Here is a 22,004-nt window from a genome sequence, read left to right on the forward strand (position 1 = left end):
TTAAGACTTAGTCATTCTTCTCCGTTTCTGTTTTTCCAATTGTGTTAGACACTTTTTATAATTTTGGTAACTGTGCAGTTCTTTTTCTTGCTCCAGCCTTCCTCACTCTGATCTGGTCTTCTCACACTATCTGATTAATATACACAAAGCACCATATTCCTATTACCATGTGTCGCTCTTTATTGCATATCAGCTAAAGACATCCCAATATCGTCACTCTGGTATTTGAAACTCTGGGTCCCTTGGTCTTTTATTACGCATTCAAACTCGTTTCTCAGTAGAATCTAATGGAATTGGAAGGGGACATTTATTTATCTAAGAGTGTCTGTTATGTGTGAGGCATTGCTGTTGTTTGGTGGAAAAGACAGGCTTAGGCACAGGCCGCAGTAAAGGGAGACCAGGATCCAAACACCAAATAAAAACATACATAGTAAATTACAATGATAAAGGAAGGGTGGTATGGGGGTGAAAACTAACCTAGTGTAGAGGTTCAGGGAAGTTTCCCTGAGGCAAAATAAGACCATTCATCTTATATTTCCCACCACCATGAACTTAGTTCTTGTCTTCCTTCCCTTGAAAAACTTCCCATTCTTTCCAGGCAAATCCAACTATTTGTCTTCCTCAGGATGCAATTTAAGTCCTATTTACAATATTAAGCTTTGCTAAGTTTTCCAGCCTTCAAAGATTGTAATTTTTAACAAATCTTAATGCATTTGTGGTTTTTCATTCCTGCCATCAAAGTTGATAATGCAACAGATTATGGGTTTTAGGGTTAGGTATGGTCCCCACAACTTGATTATTGATGTTTTTATATAAAAATCCCACGTTCTCCTTTAGATTCCACATAGCATTATAATAAATGAGGCTTTGTTTAATGAATAGCTGAGTGGTCAAGGTTGTGCACAGCTAGATGTCTAGAAACCTATATAACAAAAGTAGGCACCAGAACCATGGCTCTAATACCTTAAGTAACCTTCCTAATGTTTGAGATTAACCTAAACCCACTCTTGTTCATTTGCTTTAGGTTTAATTTGAGCTTAAACTTGAAACTCTTTGCATTAACATTGCAGAAAAACTGATTGCTTATTGTTCTGAAGGTTTGGCTACATTACCTAATGCTAACACAGAATTCATAATAACCCCAAAACTAAGCCTGCCTATGAAATTCACTGGTCCCTATATTTACCCTCCAGCTTATATATTTAATGCTAAATTCCCGCATAAAACTAAAGATGATTCAACAAAATAAAGACCTTAAATTTCAGCCCTTGGCATGCTGCTGAAAGGAATGCAATCTACGTAACAAAGTTCTGTGTGTTTGTTTTTTGTTTACGTTTGTTTGTTTTTGTTTCTTCTGGTTTCCAGAGCTCTGCTTAGCATGCAATCTTATAAACAGCTAATTAAAGCTAACAGGATTCAGTGGAGGTGGGTGAAGTTTTTCAGTGCAGATGAGGTTCAATTCTGGTACAAAATTTTGCCAGAGTAAACAGTGTTAGAGGTGTGTAGAGAGGTGTGTGAGAGCTTAGGTATGCCATGCTGTTCTCTCGAATTCATTTGTTTCCCTTTGTCTCTGGGTTAAATATCAAAGCATAATGCTATTCATATGAGAGGAATTCCAGTTGAACCACACTTATTTCTCCCCTCTAATCCACTCCCACTCTTAAAAAGACTGTATCCAAAACAATGGCACACAGAGCACGGAGCTGAGCTCCCTGTGCTATATAGCAGGTAGAATGGGGGTGGGGGGTGGGAGGGAGGTCTAAGAGGGAGGGGATAAGTATACATATAGCTGATTCGCTTCGTCGTACAGCAGAAACTAACACAACATTGTAAAGCAATTATACTCCAATAAAATTAATTAATTAATTTAAAAAAACAATGGCACAATGATACAAAGTTCGTTCCACATAGAATCCTGTGTAGAGTCAGCATATCATAAACTTCTCAAATCACAGGAGCTCCACATCTCCTATATTTTTTGTATCTAACTTCTATACATTAAACACGATGTCCTTTCAATGAATATGATAAAATAATAACCTGTGAAAGAAGCAAGCATTCTGGTCTGTATTCCCCAGTTTTCCATTGACTTGTCAGTAAATCTGAACAGATTTCTTCATATCTCAAGTCTTCATGTATTGTTGCACTAAATTTGTTCATTTGTTTAACAAATATTTCTTGAGTGACTACTAAATGCCAGGCAATATTCCAGAGAGTGGTTCTGTTAGCTATGCCAACAGCAAGTGAGCATTTCTAATAGAGATGAGTGATTCTGTTTGACAGATAGCATGGTGAGTAGGAAGAGAATTTGGGTAGTAAGATCAAATTAAATCTTGGCTTCAACACTTACTTAGTGAGATCTGTCACTAAAATCTCTGAAAATAAATATCTTCATCTACAAAATAGCAATACTTCAAAAAGTATTTAACAATGCTTCCATGTGCAGGCACCTGTGTCAGGTGCAAGGAATGCAGTATGGCCTCAAGCAGATAAGGACTCTGCCGTGATGGGGCTGGATATTTCAGGCATGTTTCATGTACACTATTATTGCATCACTGGCTCTTGTTAGTCTATGTGATGGTTTTAAAATGTGTCCACAGAATCTTTGACACTTTTTCCTTTGAAAGGCAGAGCCTAATTCCCTTGCCCTTGAATATGCGTCAGGCTTAGTGACTTATTTCTAATGAACAGAACATGGTAGAAATGACGCTCTGAGGCTTCCGAGGGTAGGTGATAAAAAGGATAACTTCCATCTGACTGTCTCTTGTATTGTTCAGTCTGGCGAAGCAGCTGCCAGGTCATGAGGACACTGAAGCAACCTACAGAAAGAAGCTGAGGGTCCTCACCAATAGTTGGTACCAACTCATTAGTCATATAAGCAATCCACCTTGAAAACAGATCTTCCGGCCCTAGTCAAGGTGTCATATGAAGGCAACCCTCGCCAAAATCCTTGATTGCAATCTCATAACAGACTCGAAGCTAAAACTCACAGTTAAGCCACTATCAAATTTCTGACCCATAGGAACTGGAAGATAATAAATGTTTACTGTTGTTGCCATTAAGTTTTGGCAATTTGTTATAGAGCCAGAGATAACTAATATAGCCTGTGATAGAAACATCTGGATGAAGATAAACAATTATGGAAGAAAATCTTTCAAACTTCCTTTAGTTTACCTTCCATATCAGAAAAAGAAAAATTAAATACCTCCTCACAATGCTTCTATCACTATAGGAGAAAATCCAAACATCTAGGTCTAGTATTAAAAACCCTACATGATCAAACCCCACCCAACTTGATCTCCTCTACTCTTTGGCACACTCGACTTTGGCCAAACCAATCTACCTATCCTCACCCAGTTTTTAATCTTGACCTTTCTAACTCTTGAAGGGCACATATCTCCTTGTTGCATAGGCACCATATTAATCTTTTTTCCTTCCAAGCTCAAGTACTGGGGTAATTCTTGACTATGCTAATTCACAGCAATCTCTTCCTTTTTTAAACTTCCAGTAGTTTTTGTCGCCAATGCTGCTTATTTAATACTACTTATGTTCCTAAGTACTTATATTACTATTACATGTCACTATTAAATAATCAATAAATGTCTGAGCTTCTGATATGTGCAAAGCACTGTGCCAAGAGCTATATCTAACACTTTTACTTTAGTTATATTTTTTCATCTATTATGGCATGTAAATTTTTATGTATGTGTTTCTTCCCCCCACAATTAGATTGTAAGCATCTTAAGGGCAGAGAGCAGGCCTATTTGTTACAGCTCTAGGCATGTCTTGTAGAATATGAATCTCCAGAAGCATCTTTGTATCATCTCCACAGAGGGCAGCAATTTCAAAACAATGAAGCGATTTTTTTGACATTTTCTCCTTCTCCTAATATTTACAAAACTGGCAGCACAGTGATGCAATGTTAGAGTGTGAACACTTGTTTCAGTGGAACTGGGTTCCCCAGGCCATGTAACTTAACCATGAAATCATCTTGGAGAAACATCTGTGCAGAAAACTTCAGGGAATTATGAACACTTCTTTCCTTAGTCACCAATCTTATGGTACTCTCTGAGAGAAGGCATTCTCCTCAACTGTCCTGAAAATGTTGTCTTCAACATAAGACATGAAAAATGGTGAATCTTTGGACGTCCTTAGGATTACAGCAAAAGATTCAGTGCTAAAATGAGACAGAGAATGCTGGCAATGGCTGCAAGGTAACAGGGTGAAAGCAAATTCTTCCATGAAATTACTCAAAGAATTAAATTCATTCTTCAATAGTAGGGAGCTAGTAGAAAATGCAACTGACTTAAAATAAGAAAATAATTAAAAAGAAAGAAAAGATAGCTCTCAAACATGAGGTTGCATAAGAATCATCTAAGGAGTTCTTTAAACTCCACCCCACTCATGACCCTCACCACCTCACCACCTCACCATCTCATCACCACCTTCGCCATCACCATCACCAGGTGGCAATTCGGAAAGCCTACAGTACTAGTGGAAAGCAGCCGCATAGCACAGGGAGATCAGCTCCGTGCTCTGTGACCACCTAGAGGGGTGGGGTAGGGAGGGTGGGAGGGAGACGCAAGAGGGAGGGGATATGGGGATATATGTTTATGTATAGCTGATTCACTGTCATAAAGCAGAAACTAACACACTATAGTAAAGCAATTATACTCCAATAAAGATGTTTAAAAAAAAAAAAGAAAAGAAAGCCTACAGTAAAACCCTGGAATCTATGTTTTTCAACAGGTGTATTTAGATGATTTTGCTTAAGGTAGAGTGGTTAAGTGTATCTGTTTGTAAATCATGAAGATGGAGAAAAAACACTGTTAATATTGTGATTCCTGTATTACTTTCTCTTTAGTTAGCTGCAATTCCACTCCCAGATTTGTCCTAAATTGTGTTAATCTCATTTGGACAGTATGAAATTAGAGGGTTATAGCTAGTTGTGCATGGAAGACCTCCATATTATAAAGAGTAATTATTCTTTAAAGAAATCTGGATTTGAAAATCTGGAAAGAAAATGAAGAATTGAAGGAGGCAGTGTTAAAAAAATTCTGGGGAAATCACCAGCTGAGATAGAAAAGTCTACAGACATTTTAGCCCCCTAGCATTTCCAGGGTAATCAAGAGATCGTGAAAATGAAAACTGAAGTGCGAGTCTTAAAACCAGAACTCTGTGCCCAATCCAGTCACCAGTTCCTACTAAACCCTCTTTCATTCTGCTGTAGGAACTCTTTCTAAAATGTTATCTGATCCCGATGTTCGAATTTTAGTTGTGTGTATGTGTGTGTGTGTGTGTGTGTGTGTGTGTGTTATATGCAGAGAAAAAAGTCTAAGAAAATGTACACTGAAATGTTAACGATGGTTATCTTTAGAAGGCAAGATTATGTTACTTATATTACTTTAGAAGGCAAGGAGACTTCTCGTTTTTGCAACATGAATACTTGTATTAAATTACTTAATTTTTAAAAAATGAGCATGTATTTCTATGGTCAGAAAAAGATATAAATATTTTAAAACAAAATTAATTTACTCAAAAGTTCCAATGTTTTCTCATCCTCTTCAAAATAAAGTCCAATACTTTTGCTACTGACCAAATAGCCTCATCTCCCAACACTCACAATAAACATTCTCCTTTTTCAGACAAAGCAAACTCCAAATTCCTGGCACATCTAACTCTTTCATGTCCTGTGTGCTCACTCATGTTGATTGCTCTCTGTTAGGAATGCAAAGACACGAGTTGTCTAGTTGACAAACTCCTATGCATTCTTTAAGAATCATGCTAAGACACAGAACTTCCTTGTGAAGCCTTTCCTGATATCCCAGGTAGTGCTATATGAGCCACACTGGAGCCCAAGGCAAAAGAAAAAGCAGTAATACTGATCTTGACTTTATTTAAAATTTTGTATATAGAATTTTAAAATTAATGTTAATATTTTAGAATATTGTATTGAAATATCATTGATCTTGATCACTGAGTTTTTGTTAACCCCTCAAACTTTGCCTTGTATCTGCCTCCCCGTGGCCCCAGCCCTGATTCCAGGTAAAACCGTCTGGATTCCATCTTCTCTACTGCTTCTGCTCTTGGTCCCACCTCCACTGGGGAATGTATTGTATTGCACACTTATTTTAGTTCCTGATATATAGTCTGGTACAGACTTGATTGCTCTGAGTCCTCAGGACGTTCCTGATCAGCACAGACATGAGATACCTTTTAAATATGTGACAATGGCAAGAATAAATGTGAAACCTTAATCGAGTGTCTTACATTTTCTGAGCCTGTTTTCTTATCAAATAATGAGAGACTAGATGATCTCAATGATACTCAATTATTGATATTATACTCTATATGTATTATTATATCATATATAATATAAAAAATAATATCCAACACGAATGTAGCCCTTATTATGTGTCAGGTACTTTTCTAAGTATTTAACAAGTATTAATTCATTTAATTCTCACAAGTCTATGAGGTAGGTGCTATTATTAACCTCAATATACAGATACGGAAAATGAGGCTCCAAGCATCCAAGAGTTTTATCCAAGGCTTATGTTTGAATACAGGCAGTTTGGATCTCTAGTCTGTGCTCTAAGCCCCTACATTGCCTCTCACGATAGTAATGATTTTATATATAAGCATAAATACATAAATATATAACCAAAACAAAGATTTTATTTTTTAATGTGAAAATACTATAGGTCATTCTAATTCTAACCCACAATGAAATTCTCACTGACCTGAGACAAGCCAATATTGTATGCTGTGGCATTTCTTCCATGAGAGCTACTTTCACTCTAAAAATACACTGGTTCCTTTATCTAAGCAAAGGACATGATATGACCTAATCAAAGAGAATGAGAAAACGTGAATAGTGAGAGTAGCCTAAAATGACTAAGGTTTGGAAGGCCAGCTTTCCTGGGTGATGCTTAGAGGAAGGCTTAATAAAACAGTCACTCAGGAAAACACACAGCCAACCATGAAGCCAGACCCTCACCTGTGAGCCTGTGTGTGGGCTCTATGTTCTCTGACAAGTGAAAAGGAACTGGCTGAAATTACTTTGTGAAATCAGCCTCTTAGCCTCTAAGGGTATATTGGAAACATCAACTGATAGCGGTGACCTCAGCAAGTGACATTACTATACTTGTGAGAATTTTATAAGCAATCATTTATTTATCTGTATTTATCAGACAGGCTTTGATATTAGAGGTTCCTATCTGACAGTAACAGGAATTCCTCTGCTCTTTATGAAGGGAAGAAAAGGGAAAAGGAGTAAAAAAAAAAAAAAGAGAAGGCATGTGACTCCCAGAGCCACTTTCAGTGAGGCAGTCACCTCTGGGAAGCTCGTAAGGTAGATCATCAAAAGTAGGGATGAAGCAAAATGAGCAGAAAAACAAAATCCTCCACTGTGCAATCAACAGTTATTCTTTACGCTTTATCTTTGTGCTTGTTAAATTGTTATTGTACTTCAAGTTATTTCCCGTTCTCTGATGCAACTCTGTGCACTAAGCCTGAGAGGGAATTAGTTGAGAAATCCTTTTGTCATGTCATGTGGCATTAGGGTGTGCCCATCTGCACTGCGTGAGAGAATGGCAGAATTCCAAGTCAGGGAGATGGGCAACTACCAGCAGGAACTGTGGCCATCCCTGTGCACAAGTGTAGCGGGGCCGTATTCACGTCCCCTTTCCTCCTGCTCCATTCAAGTCTGCCTGGAGTGCTAGAGCAGGCAGTCACAATCTAATCCCACTCCTCGGCTTCTATGAGTTTCACAGCATTTATCTCTGTGTTATCATCTAAAGGGTCAGTAATGTTCCCCAAAACAGTTAACTACTAATTTACTGATGGAAGAAGTAAATGATGGGACTCTGGCTTTGAAGTTCAAAAGCTGTTCCATGCAAAGCAACTGCTTCCCACTAGCTATCTATTTTACATTTGGTAGTGCATCGCACGGGGAGATCAGCTCGGTGCTTTGTGACCACCTAGAGGGGTGGGATAGGGAGGGTGGGAGGGAGACACAAGAGGGAGGGGATATGGGGATATATGAATACATATAGCTGATTCACTTTGTTATACAGCAGAAACTAACACAACATTGTAGAGCAATTATACTCCAATAAAGATGTTAAAAAAAAAAAAAAGCTGTTCCAACATTTTCTGGAACTTAAACAAGAAGCAGACTATAAATCTCTCCCACACAAAAATCTTTCATATGCGTTCACAAGAATTTATTAATTTGTGAGGGAAATTCCCAGGTAAATCTACCTGGGGAGGAGTGAGGGAGATTTATATCTATTTTATTTTCCTAATATTACCATGATAGACATTTTTGATAGCACAGTCATGTTTACCTGGGTCAGAGAAGTAAAAATCAAACCCTAAACAAGCTAACCTGTTGTCCTTCACCCACCTGACTTACACTGATTTTTTTATTATCCATCTCTGGATGAATTTTGTAATCCAATCACCCATATCAATTTTTCAAACTGTACCAAATTCTGACCAACACATAGCATTCCTATTTTGTTCCCTATGTTAGGAATTATGTTGTATCGGACAAGAGTGTGATGTTATGATGTGATTTCTGCTATTTATGTACTATCTGTCCAATGAGTGAGTCCAGATTAAAGCATAAAGCGGTCGAAGACCACTCACTATTAGCCAATATATCCACAAGAAAGATATAAAGGAGAAATAATTGGAGTTTGAATGACCAGGGAAGGCAAAAGGGTAAGCTTGTCTTTTCATAGACAATGGGGGGGGAGCCATGAGCATGGGATGTGTGGAAGACTTTCAGAAACAGTTTCTTTAGGCACAGGCATCATACTTCAGAACAGAAAGTTGGATGAATCCTAAGTACGAAGGTCCTGAAAGTGAGGCAAAGAGGAGTTGAAACCTGATTGACCCAAAGAGTATTTTAGGGGATTATCTGATGATAAAATGTGGGAAGGGTTAGAGGCAGGGCTTCCTGAAACCAAAAAAAAAAGACAAACAAAAAACAAATAAATAAACCAAAAAAACCCCACCTTTTGAAGAAATCCAGGCATGAAACTGAGATCTTGAACCAAAGGGTGGCAGGAAGTATGGAAGGGAAGGGATAACTCCAGGACACATTTCACAAGATGGATTCTGATTTGAAGGACAGTGGTTTGGGAGGTGAAGCAAACGGAGGAGTCAAGATGACTCAGAGGTCTCTAATCTGAGAGATTACCTCGTGTTGCTGGCACACCTGAGAATGGAGAAATCGGATGGGGCAATCCCGAGCAGATGAGTGATGATGAGTTCTGATCTTCCCAGAACAAAGCCTACATTAATTTTAGCCAATCAACATACAAAAGGATATTATTTACTATGGGCCCCTCAACTAATACTACTAAATCATGAGTGTTCTGGAGAGCATGGTACACCCCGGAATTCTATCCTTGTGCACTTGCCTTCACTTTCTTAAAAACACACCACACAAAAAGTCAGAGCAAGAGCAGGGCCGGAAAAAACCTCACTCCTCTGGCTTTCAAAGCCTTCACCAGTGAGAGGCCTCATAGGCTCTTTCCCACTAACAGTTCAGATACCGTAGGTATAACAACACCCATGGATCCCACCAGCCACCAATTAATCAATAATTTCAATCTTTCTTCTCACATTTTTTCCTAGAGCTGCTGACAAATAGAAAAACCAACTGAGTTCACTTTTACAACCATCTTCGATCTCTGACAGTACTAACAGGTGGTATGAGGAAGAAAATGGAGAGGTTGTAAACTCAAATGAGCCTTAGGATTGCCATTATTGGCATTTGTGACCTGGAAAAACTCACTGTATGGGTTGGGGGAGGGGAGGGAACTGTGGTTAAAATCCAGGCTCAGGGACATAGTAACTATGTGAACGTTAGTAAATTACTTAACATTTCTATGCCTCAGTTTTGTTATCTTTAAAACAGGAATAATCATATTACATAGTTCAAAGAGATGATGTAAGTCTTAACTCAGGAAATATATGCGAAGTACTTAGCACAGTGCCTGCCGATGGTCAAGTTGTCAATAAATGTTTACTCCTATTATTATTTTTATTGCATCCATGAAGACAAAATGTATGCTTTGGAAGCCAAAAGATGTGTTAGGAATGATGACCTTGGATTTACCAAAGCTGCTGAGTCACATGTGGATGGGTGGAATTCAGTTTAACCTTGTGATAACAAAAATTTGGATATCATTCAGTTAGCAGTTTCCCTTGCCTTCCAACAGTCCCTGTGTTCAGCTGTGGGATTGGCTGAATTTCTTATTTTCTGAGGGGGCAGGGGCATTAGAAAGTGACAGCCTCGAGACAGCTGGAGTTTAATTCAGCACATGATATTTGTACAGTTGGAGTGTAATTCAGCACATGATCATATATGTACAGTATAATTTCCATTGTTTTTAGTGATATTTTCAACCACTTAAAAAACACTGTTTTTCATTAACTTCATAAAAATGTGACTTCTTGTTGGCAATACTGCATTTTTGGGAGTCCACTTATATCATTATGGGTGGGTGTTTTAAAGTAATCATCACTGGGGAACTGTTTGCCTGCACTTTCATGGGTATGTATGTGTTAAAAGGAGACAGAAGCAACTCACTGCACATTATAGCTTGGCTTAGCCTCAGTGTGATGTGGGAGTTTGGTTTGGTTTTGTTTGCTTTTGCTCCTAAGCATAATATTTTGGCTTTTAAAGCTTGCCTCTTGACAAGCCACTGCCTGTAGAGATTACAAGCGGTTGGAACTATTTCAGACTTGGCGCCTAGGCCCATTTCTTCTCCGTGTGAACAAGAAGCATCTGGGCCTGTCTGCCAGCCTTTGGAAAGCTTTCTTTACCTGGGACTTATTATTTGCAGGGGCAAGTTAACCTAAGCTCTTGGTGGCAACACAAAAGGGAGTAAATGCAGGCAGATGATGCCAAAAGTAAGCATTTTGCTTCAGATCGGTGCTCACCATGGCAGGGACTGCAGCAGCTTCCTTACTCACCAAAAATCCAGTCTTCTCCAGGGCCCAACAGAAGGACTATGGAGGGAGTCCTTTGAGTTGCTGATTATATTTGTTCTGAATGATTTACCAGTCCTACATACCTGCCCGGCTCATCTGGGAGCAGAATGTGCCCACGGAATGACAACTCCCATTCTCACCATAGCTGAGTTTCAGCTGGGGTGTAGTCTGGAGTTTCATCTTCATTTCTCTATTGCCCAACTAGTACTGAAGAAGTCACTGAAGCCCAAAAAGGATTTTTACTCTGTTAAGCAGGCTCTGATTTCTGTGATACTAGAACTACGATGATGCATGTAGAATTTGTCAAACAGGGGCAGCATTCCACGTTAAAAACTAATATTTAGGATAACTCTGATACACACATCAGAATCCACTTCTTCCTCATATTTTTTTAATTTCATGATAGAGACAGGGAAGGAGTTTATATTCCTAATTTCTAATTTTTAGTCTACTTTTGCAAAACCCAAATAATGAAACATGAAAAATTAGTACTGACTACTGCATGTAAGAAATGTGAGTCTACAAGCTTAAAACCAGATTCTGGAGCCAGATTGTCTGGGTTCAAAAACTGACACCACCACTTATTAACTGTGCAATCTTGAATGAGTTACTTAACCTCTTTGTGCCTTGGTTTTCTTGACTGTGAAATGAGGAACACAGCCATTACGTAGTATGAGATCAAGAAATATTTATCATGATTATTATCAGCTCATTTTAATCTTCTGGTATAACAGATGTGAGAAACAAAGTAAAACAACAATCTAAAAAAACAGAATTAAAAAACCTAAATCCATACTGGACTGAATGTCAATATTATGACATAGTATGAGTGTGTTTCGTGTTTGGTAATTGCAATCATTGTTGCTTTGTTGTGGTCATCCACTTACAATGCTTGGTGTCAGTTTATTTATCTCTTGTAAAAATAAAATAGAGTGTGTGTGTGTGTGTGTGTGGAAAATAAAAAATAAAAAACACCTAAATCCAAACTATCATTCTGAAGTTATTCTCTCTCTACCACAAGAAAGAAAAAAAAAGTAACTGCATCTATACTAGTTTTAGATTCTCTACATTACTCTACAGAATAGTACCTCCAATTATAAAATTACATTTTATACTCTATTGATTATAGGATGAGTTCAAATCTTGGACATACTTTGTATTTGGCTCTATGTGTATGAGGGTAAGATATGACACAAATCTCATGGACAAAGAATAAGTAAAGGTGGTTTCCAATACCTTTCTCTCTTATCCCACATGATTGAATTTTGGCAAATTAAAATCTCCTTGGGTCCCAGTGTTCTCATCTGTAAAGTGAGAGGGTCCCTCTCAGTTCTAATAACAAACCAATAAACTATTTTCTAGACTGAGTCTTGTACGGTCTGAGAGACTAGCAAAAATACTTTTAATGTTTGAACTTTTCTATAATTTTGTTCCCTCCTACCCACAAACATAATTGCTTCTAAGCTAATTATTACTAGAGTATGACAATAGGTTCACAGTAAAAAATGGTTATTCATTTCCTTTTGGATAGTGTGTTTTGCAGAGCCTTTTATTTGGTCTGTGAAGCACTTGTCACACGGCTTATCCAAGTTTTTCTTTATAATTTAGTGGGATTATAAGAGCTCTCCATGATTTTCCCCATGAATCTCTAAATCCTATAGGGTAACATCAATTGGTTTAAGACTACTCACTCACACACCTTATATTTTTCTCTTAGAAGTTTTAGAAAAGGAACTTTATATAACTGAAAAATCCTTAAGAACAAGAAATTGGTGAAAATAAGTTGTTGAAAGGAGCTAACAAACTCCTATTACTATCGCTAGCAAATTGATAATTAGCATCTTTAACTAGAGTAGTTCAAAGAGTATTTGTCCTTACGTGCTGAATGCATTATTTCTGAAGTCCATGTTACTTAAGATATACAAGAATACATAAATTCCAACAGTATACTATGGAATTAATCTGTTATAAAGAATTAATATATACACAATATAAAGAGAACAAAATTATGCTGTTTTTATAAGCAACCTAATAAAATCTCATCAATAACTCTACATAATCACTTGTGCAAAAGTCCTTTAGAAATGATAAGGTGCAATTCAAATGTAAGGAGTTATTTGTTCTAGCACCAAGACTTTAAATGCTTCACACTAATTGAATTGATACTTTCTTTTGAATTATCATATTGTGTATAATTCAAGTAGATTCCACCATGGCTCTCATCTTACTTCTTAGGACTGGGTGATTGAAAAGCACTGTGCTTACTTTAAAAAGTCACTAGCTCATTATTCTCTTTACAAATAATTCGGCACAGTTTTCTTTTATTTGGTGGATTACCATAATTTATCTGAAATACAATTTGATTTTTCAGAAATCTGATTTACAAGAAGCTTTTTCGGAGATGGCTGCTTTGTGAAACATGAAACATCTGACCTGACTTTACTCCTCTCCTAAGAAAACTGACTCCAAAGTTTAAAAACAAAAGCAAAAACAACACTGGTCAAATCCTCGGGGTTAAAAGGCTCATCTTGCTCAGTTTTGAAGACTTTTTCTGAGTCTCTTCTGCATTTCCATCCTGGATCCAAAAGAAATCATGAACTGAGTTGGGCATTGTGCCCATTTTATAACTTGGTAATGACTAAATGTAACTGAAACAACACTAATTGGAAAATAATCTTCTTTTAAACTAAATGTTTTGATACATTGCACCATTCAAATATTAGCCCTGAAGAAAGATGAGATTGTTATAGTACTCTGGATTTCGTTTGTTCAGTTGATCGAATTCCGGTCTATGGCTTCTGCTATTGTACAAAAGAAAAGGATGATCTAAGTCTGAGATGGCTGCTTGTTTGCGGTGTACACACTATGGTGAGATTTATGAGATGAACAACAAATGAGTTAAAATTTTATAGTTAAAGATTAAAATATATTCTTGCTCCTACATACTTTATATTTTTCTAGATAAATATTACAGGCTCAACTTCTTACTGATTCAAAAGACTGGGGAAAAAGACATACTAAGCATTTATACAAACACTTCCAGGTGGAAACACTACTCAGAAAAATAAATTTTACAATAAAACACTAAAGTGGTAGCAAAATAAATTTTAACTAGAATCCAAAAGTTAGGGAAATAAACACATCTCATTTACTTACAAGTTGGCTTTGGTCTTGGAGGAAATTTGGTCCGGGTAATAGCCAAAATTACGAAAATAACAACTGGCCATAAAATCAAGACAAGTGTCCAAAGCTGCAAAGTAATGATAGAAACAAAATGTTAATTATATTGCTAAACCAAAACACCTGACAAGAAGTACATTATACTATAAAATTCCAACACAAGCCAGATATTTGCCTGAAAATATTATTAATAAGAAAGGAATGAGAGAGTTTTAAAAATGCAAGAGACTGAAATAAACACAAGAAGGATTTTTCCAGGTTTAAAATCTTAAAATAACCTTCTGAAGCCCCCTTTCCAGTCACCTTTCATGACTGTCCCAAGAATGATGCTCTTCAAATTCAAGTATGGGGCTTCCCTGGTGGCGCAGTGGTTGAGAATCTGCCTGCTAATGTAGGGGACACGGGTTCGAGCCCTGGTCTGGGAAGATCCCACATGCCACGGAGCAATTAGGACCGTGAACCACAACTACTGAGCCTGCGTGTCTGGAGCCTGTGCTCTGCAACAAGAGAGGCCGCGACAGTGAGAGGCCCGCGCACCGCGATGAAGAGTGGCCCCCGCTCACCGCAACTAGAGAAAGCCCTCGCACAGAAACGAAGACCCAACACAGCCAAAAATAAATAAATAAATAATAAATAAATTTAAAAAAAAAATTCAAGTATGATCAGGAACTTCCTAACTTGAAAATCTTTTAGAGCTTCCCAGTTGTTTGTTGGATAAGGCTCAACATGCTAAACAGGGCATATAAAACCCAACCTAATTTCAACCAAGATGTATCTTACCACTTCCAATATTAGCACTCTATGCTCAGGCATAAAGATTAGTGTGTGACATTGGCTAATGGCTCAATAAACATTGTTGAACAAATGAATGAATGAATGGTTGAGTCAACAAGTAAAAGAGTAAACAGAAACTTAAAGTTCTATGCAATCTCCTCCAAACCACTATAAATAGTATCTTGTGTCTGCTTCTATTATAGAACTTATACTCTTTTTATCAATATATTTTTTTTGGCTTGGCTCATGAAATAAACTGGTAATTCTTTTATGGCAAGAACAGTGTCTAATTCATCCCTGAATTTCCACTGGTATAGAATAGAGGTTCAGTAAATGTATATTACATTGAAATTTCTATTAGAGAATTTCACTGTAAGGCACTTCAGGAGTGGCTTTCCTCCCCATGTAAACATGATTCAGTTCATAAGACACTCTCTGCTTCATAGTTTACATACCTATAAAATTGGTTTCATAGCAGTGAAAAACATGTATTCACAAGAACATTAACTGTGCCTATAGTTAAAGTATGTTTCTATCTGATTATGCAGTCAGACTTGTTCTCATTCTTCCCCCATTTTTCAGAGACGATTTGCTTCTGCCAAATCTCAAACTACTGCCTGGGGCTCTTTAATTCTCCAAAACAATCTAGACCCATTCAACTATTGATCCTTAAGTAACTCCCAACCTAAATTTTCCATGAAAATCTCCATGTGTCTCTATCAGCACTGATCTCCTTGCTGGCAGATCCGTCACCAAATTCTTAGACTTTGGGTTTAAGGGCAAGTGTTAGAAAATGCAGAAAGTTGACTGTCGATCTGGGGAATCCTAAGGTACTCAGTTTAACCACAGCTTAAAAGCTTCCAGACAGGCTCAACAGCCTAATCAACAGAAGCATTTCTCAGGCATTAATGTGCGTACCAAATCACCTAAGGATCTTGTAAACACATAGATTCAGATTCAGTAGATCTGTGGCTGGCCGGAGGCACTGTATCTCTTTCTAACAAGCTCCAGGTAGGTGATGCTGATGCTTCTGTCCATGGTCCACACGTGGAATAGAGGAATTCTAAACACACGCCACCCTACCTAACTAGCAGGATTGTTTACAGTCTCGGAATATTTTTGTTGGAAATTTCCTTTGAGATCAGCTAATGAACAGAATTCTGGGCATTTCTAAACTTGGACAGGAAAAAAAAGATCACATTTTTATTTCCTCCAGCTTATGACTCTTTAGTATTTCCATTAATGATGAATATAGGCTAGGAACCACAATGTTGTTAGAAGTACCTGTGACTTTGTCACCAATAGAAACCACAGATATTTTCAAATCATATTAGTGTTGTTGCAGATACCTCAAAGTGCTGTTTATACTCATCACAGCATTAAAATTATAGTAGTCATGGATTCACCTTTATTTATTTAATGATAGAATAAACATGCATTACCATATCATAAACTTGCTTTTCGATACCTTAATAACTGAATTTCAGTATAATTGGTTTTATTTGGAATTGTATTAATTTCACTGATTTAAGAACATTATTCTTAGAAGGGCCATAGGCTTCACCAGGCTGTCAAAGACATCCATAGCACAGAAGAGGCTAAGAAGCCTTGATCTGATCCAACTCCCTTTTTTACTCTCTGGGTTGCAGAGGTTTAGCATAACTTATCCAAAGTTACATACCCAGCTGGAAAGCAGAGCAGGGGACAAGGATCTGAACACCAAGATACTTAAGATAGCATTAAAAAAAAATCATGCCGCTCCGAGGAACAAATACGAAAGTACTACAGAAAGTGTATTGGAAAAACATGCGTGTTATGAAAATATAAGATGTGTTATTATTCTAGCCTAATCTCTGATATATTTGAAAGTTAGAGTCTATTCTTCGAAGATCCTATATACAAGGTACAATTTTCATTCTATGTGACTCATTTGAAATGTAGACTATAAGGAATTAAGGTTAAAAATATTTAATGTTTGTGGATTTATTGGTTTTATCTTTGAAGCCATAGTTATCCTTTTAAAAATGTATTCATCTGAGTAGGTTCAGTGCCCCATAGCTACTTTTAGGAACATCTATTCATTCTCCATAGCAACCTCATGAGAATTCAGTGAGCAACTGAGATCAGTTACACCAACACAAATGTACATTCGCATTCAAATAAGGAACATATGTCATGGGATATCTTTAAATTATCTTTTGGTTGATATAATTTGATGGTTTCATGCAGATGTTTTGGTAATTTTGAAATTAATTTTAGACATGATTTAGATCCAAACAAAAATGCAGTATCAGAGTAGTTTAAGGCACCCTGTTTTAGGTAAAATCCACCGCAAGCCCATAAACAATCTATTATCACAAGATTTCCTCCAGGATTTTAGGTCAGAGAGGTTTGGAGAACATTTCTACGTACAGAACTTTAGAAGGATAATAAATCCAAAGCCCTCCACACTGTGATCTCAGGAACGTTAAGGTTGACAAGTTAATCACAAAAGCAAGAAATAAAATTTAAATTTTCATACCAGCAGGATTGCTCTCAACACCATTCTAAATATTATCATAAACAACCTAGAAGCAAATGCAATGTCAAGGATCCAAATATTAAACCGATGAGCCATGACTTTTTATGTTTGTTTGGAGAAAAGGCTAAAATATTGATTTTACACATACAGACATTGGGGCTACTTGAAAACTTTGGGAAAAATATTTTTTAAGAGCTTCATATTTTTGCTAATATTTTAATTATCTCACATGTGCCTCTATACCTCACTTGCATTCCATACTCCCTGCATTCTTGACATCTAAGGGCATATGCACACTGAGTAATTTACAATTCCTTAGTGGGCCATGGCATTTGTCTCTTTTTATTTCTCCAGAGTTTATTTGCTATTGAGATGTCCCCTTCTGTTCGCTTTCTCTTCACTTTCCCCTTTCTGAAAAATTCAGTGCCCAAAATCCCTTAGGTGGGGCAGCAAGGTAAGTTCACATTAGGACTCGGGGCACCACAGTGACACAGTGAGGGAGGTGGGTCCTTAGCAAGGTGAAGAGGATATCCACAGTGCAGCAGCCAGACATGGGGTTTCAGGACCCAAGTCGGGTAAGGAGGGTGTCTGTGCAGGGCAAGGAGCAGGTGATTGGTTTCATATAGGAAGGTTGATTAAAAGTAAATATATCCCACGTTAGAGGAGCCAGGCTTTTCACTATCCATCAGAGAAATTATAAACATGATAAAGGGCAAAACTAGAATGAACCCGGCAGTGTTGGGTTACAATTAAAGGTATGGCTATGAACTGCTGGTTCATGAAATATTGTGATAAATGTATGCGTATAACTTCTTTCTTTCCAGTCCCACAAGTTGTTTCTGCCTCATTGTGTACTTTCTCTGTCCCAGCCCTGAAAATACCCATTTTTTTCAAGAAACACTAGCTTCTTTTAGTGGATGAGAGCTAAGTGTGCTTGTTGCTATTAGGGTATTACCATTTCCAAGCTTGAACAGAGCTATAGAATATATGTAGAACGTATGTAGACACAGAGATAGTTAGATACATACATACATATATACATACATAGAAAGAAATAGGTAGGTAGGTAGACCAACAGACAGAAGAGCACTAGATATACTGCTCAGAGAATCTCAGAGAATGATGGGGACACATCAATAAAACACAGATACCTGCAAATGACCATAATTGAGCATCAAACTTGACCCACTGGCCAAAATTAAACATTAAAGACATTATGTTAATAAAAGAGTATATCTAACTGAATAAATTAGGCATCCATGAGTCTATGTAAATATAAATAAATGTATAAGGAAACATAAATTGAAAGTTTAATGAGGAATGGAGTATGTAGTTGGTCTCAAAATATTTCCCCATAAAATGAGACAAATTGACATCATGCACCACCTGATGTGATGCACTATGAAGAACAGAGAATCACTTCTGTGGTACTCCTTCCAGAGATAAATAACCTGAGTCTCTACTAAATGAATATGCTACAAAACAACAGATACTCTACAAAACATGTCTTGAATGTTCAAATGTGTCAGGGTCATTAAAGTCAAGGAAAGACTACCAAACTGTTACAGACTGAAGGAAACTAAAGACATGAAAACTAGATACAGAACACAACTGGACTATTTTTCTATAAGGACATGATTGGGAGAATTGGTGAATCTTGTATTGGATCTAAGGATTTGATGGTGGTATTGGGTTATATTGGAGGATTTCCTTGTTTGTGAAATATGCGCACTAAAGTATCTGAGGTAATGGGGCACCAATCTCAACTAGCTCTAGAAAAAAATATATTTGTACTGTTCGTGCAACTGTTCTTTAAATTTGAAATTATTTTAAAATTAAAAATTTTTTAATTATTTTAAAAATAATTCTTTTTGAAAATCCAGAACCAATTTTTAAAAGACAGCAAAAGAAGGGCTTCCCTGGTGGTGCAGTGGTTAAGAATCCACCTGCCAATGCAGGGGACACGGGTTCGACCCCAGGTCCGGGAAGATCCCACATGCCGCAGAGCAACTAAGCCCGTGCGCCACAACTACTGAGCCTGCGCTCTAGAGCCTGTGAGCCACAACTACTGAAGTCTGCATGCCACAACTACTGAAGCTTGCGCACCTAGAGCCTGTGCTCCGCAACAAGGGAAGCCATCGCAATGAGAAGCCCTCGCGCCACAACGAAGAGTAAACTCCACTCGCCGCAACTAGAGAAAGCCCACGTGCAGCAACGAAGACCCAACACAGCCAAAATATAGTTAATTAATTAAATAAATCTATTAAAAAATTTAAAAAGAAAAATAAATAAAAGACAGCAAAAGAGAAGAGGACCAAGAAAAGAGATTTAAAGAAAAAAAAAACATGCTTTCTATCCAGGAACTCCATCCTGTTGCACAACGCAGGTGATAAGTTTTCGAGTATTAATGATGATGACAGGACACACTTCAGTGGCCTTGAAGTCAGTGAGGTCATCCACTCAAAATTCTAGGTTTAAATCTTAAGAAATTCCTTGAATGAACCAAATGTAAATTCACTCCAAAATTTCCATTCACTATAAGATCTGTAGTACTTTTTAACTCAATTGAATTACCTAGTAACATCTGCCTTTGCATTTGCTGAGAACTATTATTTCAAATCTCTGAAAACCTTTCAAATCTAATTTTCTGAAAAATCTTGGCAGAGCACATAATTTCAACTTTAAGTCATTCACGCTTCATTACTTTGTTAGAACCCTTTATTCTAATTATTGTTAGTATACCTGATTCCATTTGTGGCCATCATTTTTATTATGTTATTTTCATTAAAAGTAAATAAGAAAATAAGATACAGGTGAACTTTAAATCAATGTATTACTATATATTTAAAAATTTGAGAAACTACTACTATTTGAATGCCTGTAAGTAGGATATTCACTCTCTAGTCTTAATCATAAATGTCCCCATTTCCTACTGTCTATGCTTGTCCCACTTCACACAGTTATATTACCTGTCTTGCCCTTACAGATATTTGAGTTTGTATCCCTTGCACTAGAGTGGTTTGAAGTTAGTTATGTCTGAAATGAATAATACTGAATATCAGTACAATTTCCAGATTTCAATGGGGATTCTTCTCCTTAACTCTGAAAATAAATAGAAGTAAAATGTTTAGGATGAAGATTCTCCATTTCCCTCCATGAAACCACAGTCTTCGAGAGTCTTAAGGAAACTTATAGTTTAACATACACTATAGTAATCATTCATATAAGGCTTATACATTAACACAATAAAAAATTATTGAGCACCTACTGTGTACCAGGCACTGAGGATAGAGCAATTAAAATTTTCAGTCTTTTGAGGAAGGGAAACATAAAAAAAAAATTATCACCAAATGTAATAGATAATGCTAAGATACAGGAAGTCAAGAGTGTGAAAGGAAGATAAAGCAAGGGGAGCTGAATCTAAAGCTAAAAGATGAAAAACGGTCAGGCAGAAGAAAGGATATGTGTGTTGGATAGAATATGAGAAAGAAGTGGGAGTCTTTCAAGCAGGGGAAACATATGGGTGAAGACCCACAAATGGGAAAGAGGGTGGAATATTCCAGGAAAAGAAATAAGTCCAGAATGACTGGTACATGAAAAGTTAGGGAAAACATCTCTGCAGTATGGTTATGCAGCCCGTACTTGAATGTTTCTGGTGACTAGAAGTTCAATATTTCACGAGACTTCTTCATTACTGGACAACTCACACTGTCCTATTTTTTTGCTCATATCAAGGTGATATCTTCCTTCCCATGACTAACACTTATTTGTCTTAGTTTGGCTTCCCCTCCGGCAGGAGAATTCTACAAGTATTCGAATAGAGACAAAGTCCTCTCTCCTCTTGGGTACCAATGCCAGTTCCTTCAGCAATTCCCTGTTAAATATGATTTCAAAATATCTTCCCCAGGGTGAATTCTTGTTGTCAAGTGGTCTTCTTAAAATTAATACCAAAATTCAATAAAGTACTCCAAATGATAATAGCTAATATTTGACTGCGGAGAATGTACAAGGTGCTACGTTAAACACTTAACATGCACTATGTCATTTAATATAATCACCTCATTTCCTCTTGCAGATGGGAAATTAGAATCTTAAAGAGACTAAATAAGCCTTCATTCCATAAGCCACTAAATGCTAGAGCTGATATTTGGACCCAGGGAGCCTGACTTCAGCACCTGCACAGTTAACCATTAAGTTTTGTAGCCAAACCACTACAGAATAGATTACTAGCTCTCTTTGATTGCAATACCACACTTTTATTACTTCAGCCTATGACAGCATTGAAAGTCATTTAAAGGTCAAGCTGTAACCTAGAATCATAACTTTTTATTACAAACCTGAAAATAAAAATCGCCCAAACTTTCCTATATATAGTCTTTTTCTCCCTCTTCTATTCCTTCCTTTTTGCCTTGTCTATTAAGCCAAAGATGACTGTTACTTGGTGTCTGTTAACAAGGGGATTCCAAGGTTCATATTCAGAAGTAAGAGTGTGATACTTTAGATGCGAAATAAACGT

General features: G+C 37.2%; 1 protein-coding gene across 4 annotated transcripts in view; it reads right to left on the reverse strand.

Moving 5' to 3' along the window:
* Positions 1–22,004, reverse strand: part of ABCA12 (ATP binding cassette subfamily A member 12) — a 187,472-nt gene that overhangs the window by 160,421 nt on the left and 5,047 nt on the right. For all 4 annotated transcript variants that reach the window (XM_036858905.1, XM_036858904.1, XM_036858903.1 and 1 more), the window contains exon 2: positions 14,170–14,263. In XM_036858905.1, the coding sequence (XP_036714800.1) occupies positions 14,170–14,263 (94 nt within the window). The remainder of the gene's footprint in view (positions 1–14,169; positions 14,264–22,004) is intronic.

Source organism: Balaenoptera musculus, chromosome 7 (genome assembly GCF_009873245.2).
Source record: "Balaenoptera musculus isolate JJ_BM4_2016_0621 chromosome 7, mBalMus1.pri.v3, whole genome shotgun sequence".
NCBI lineage: Eukaryota > Metazoa > Chordata > Mammalia > Artiodactyla > Balaenopteridae > Balaenoptera > Balaenoptera musculus.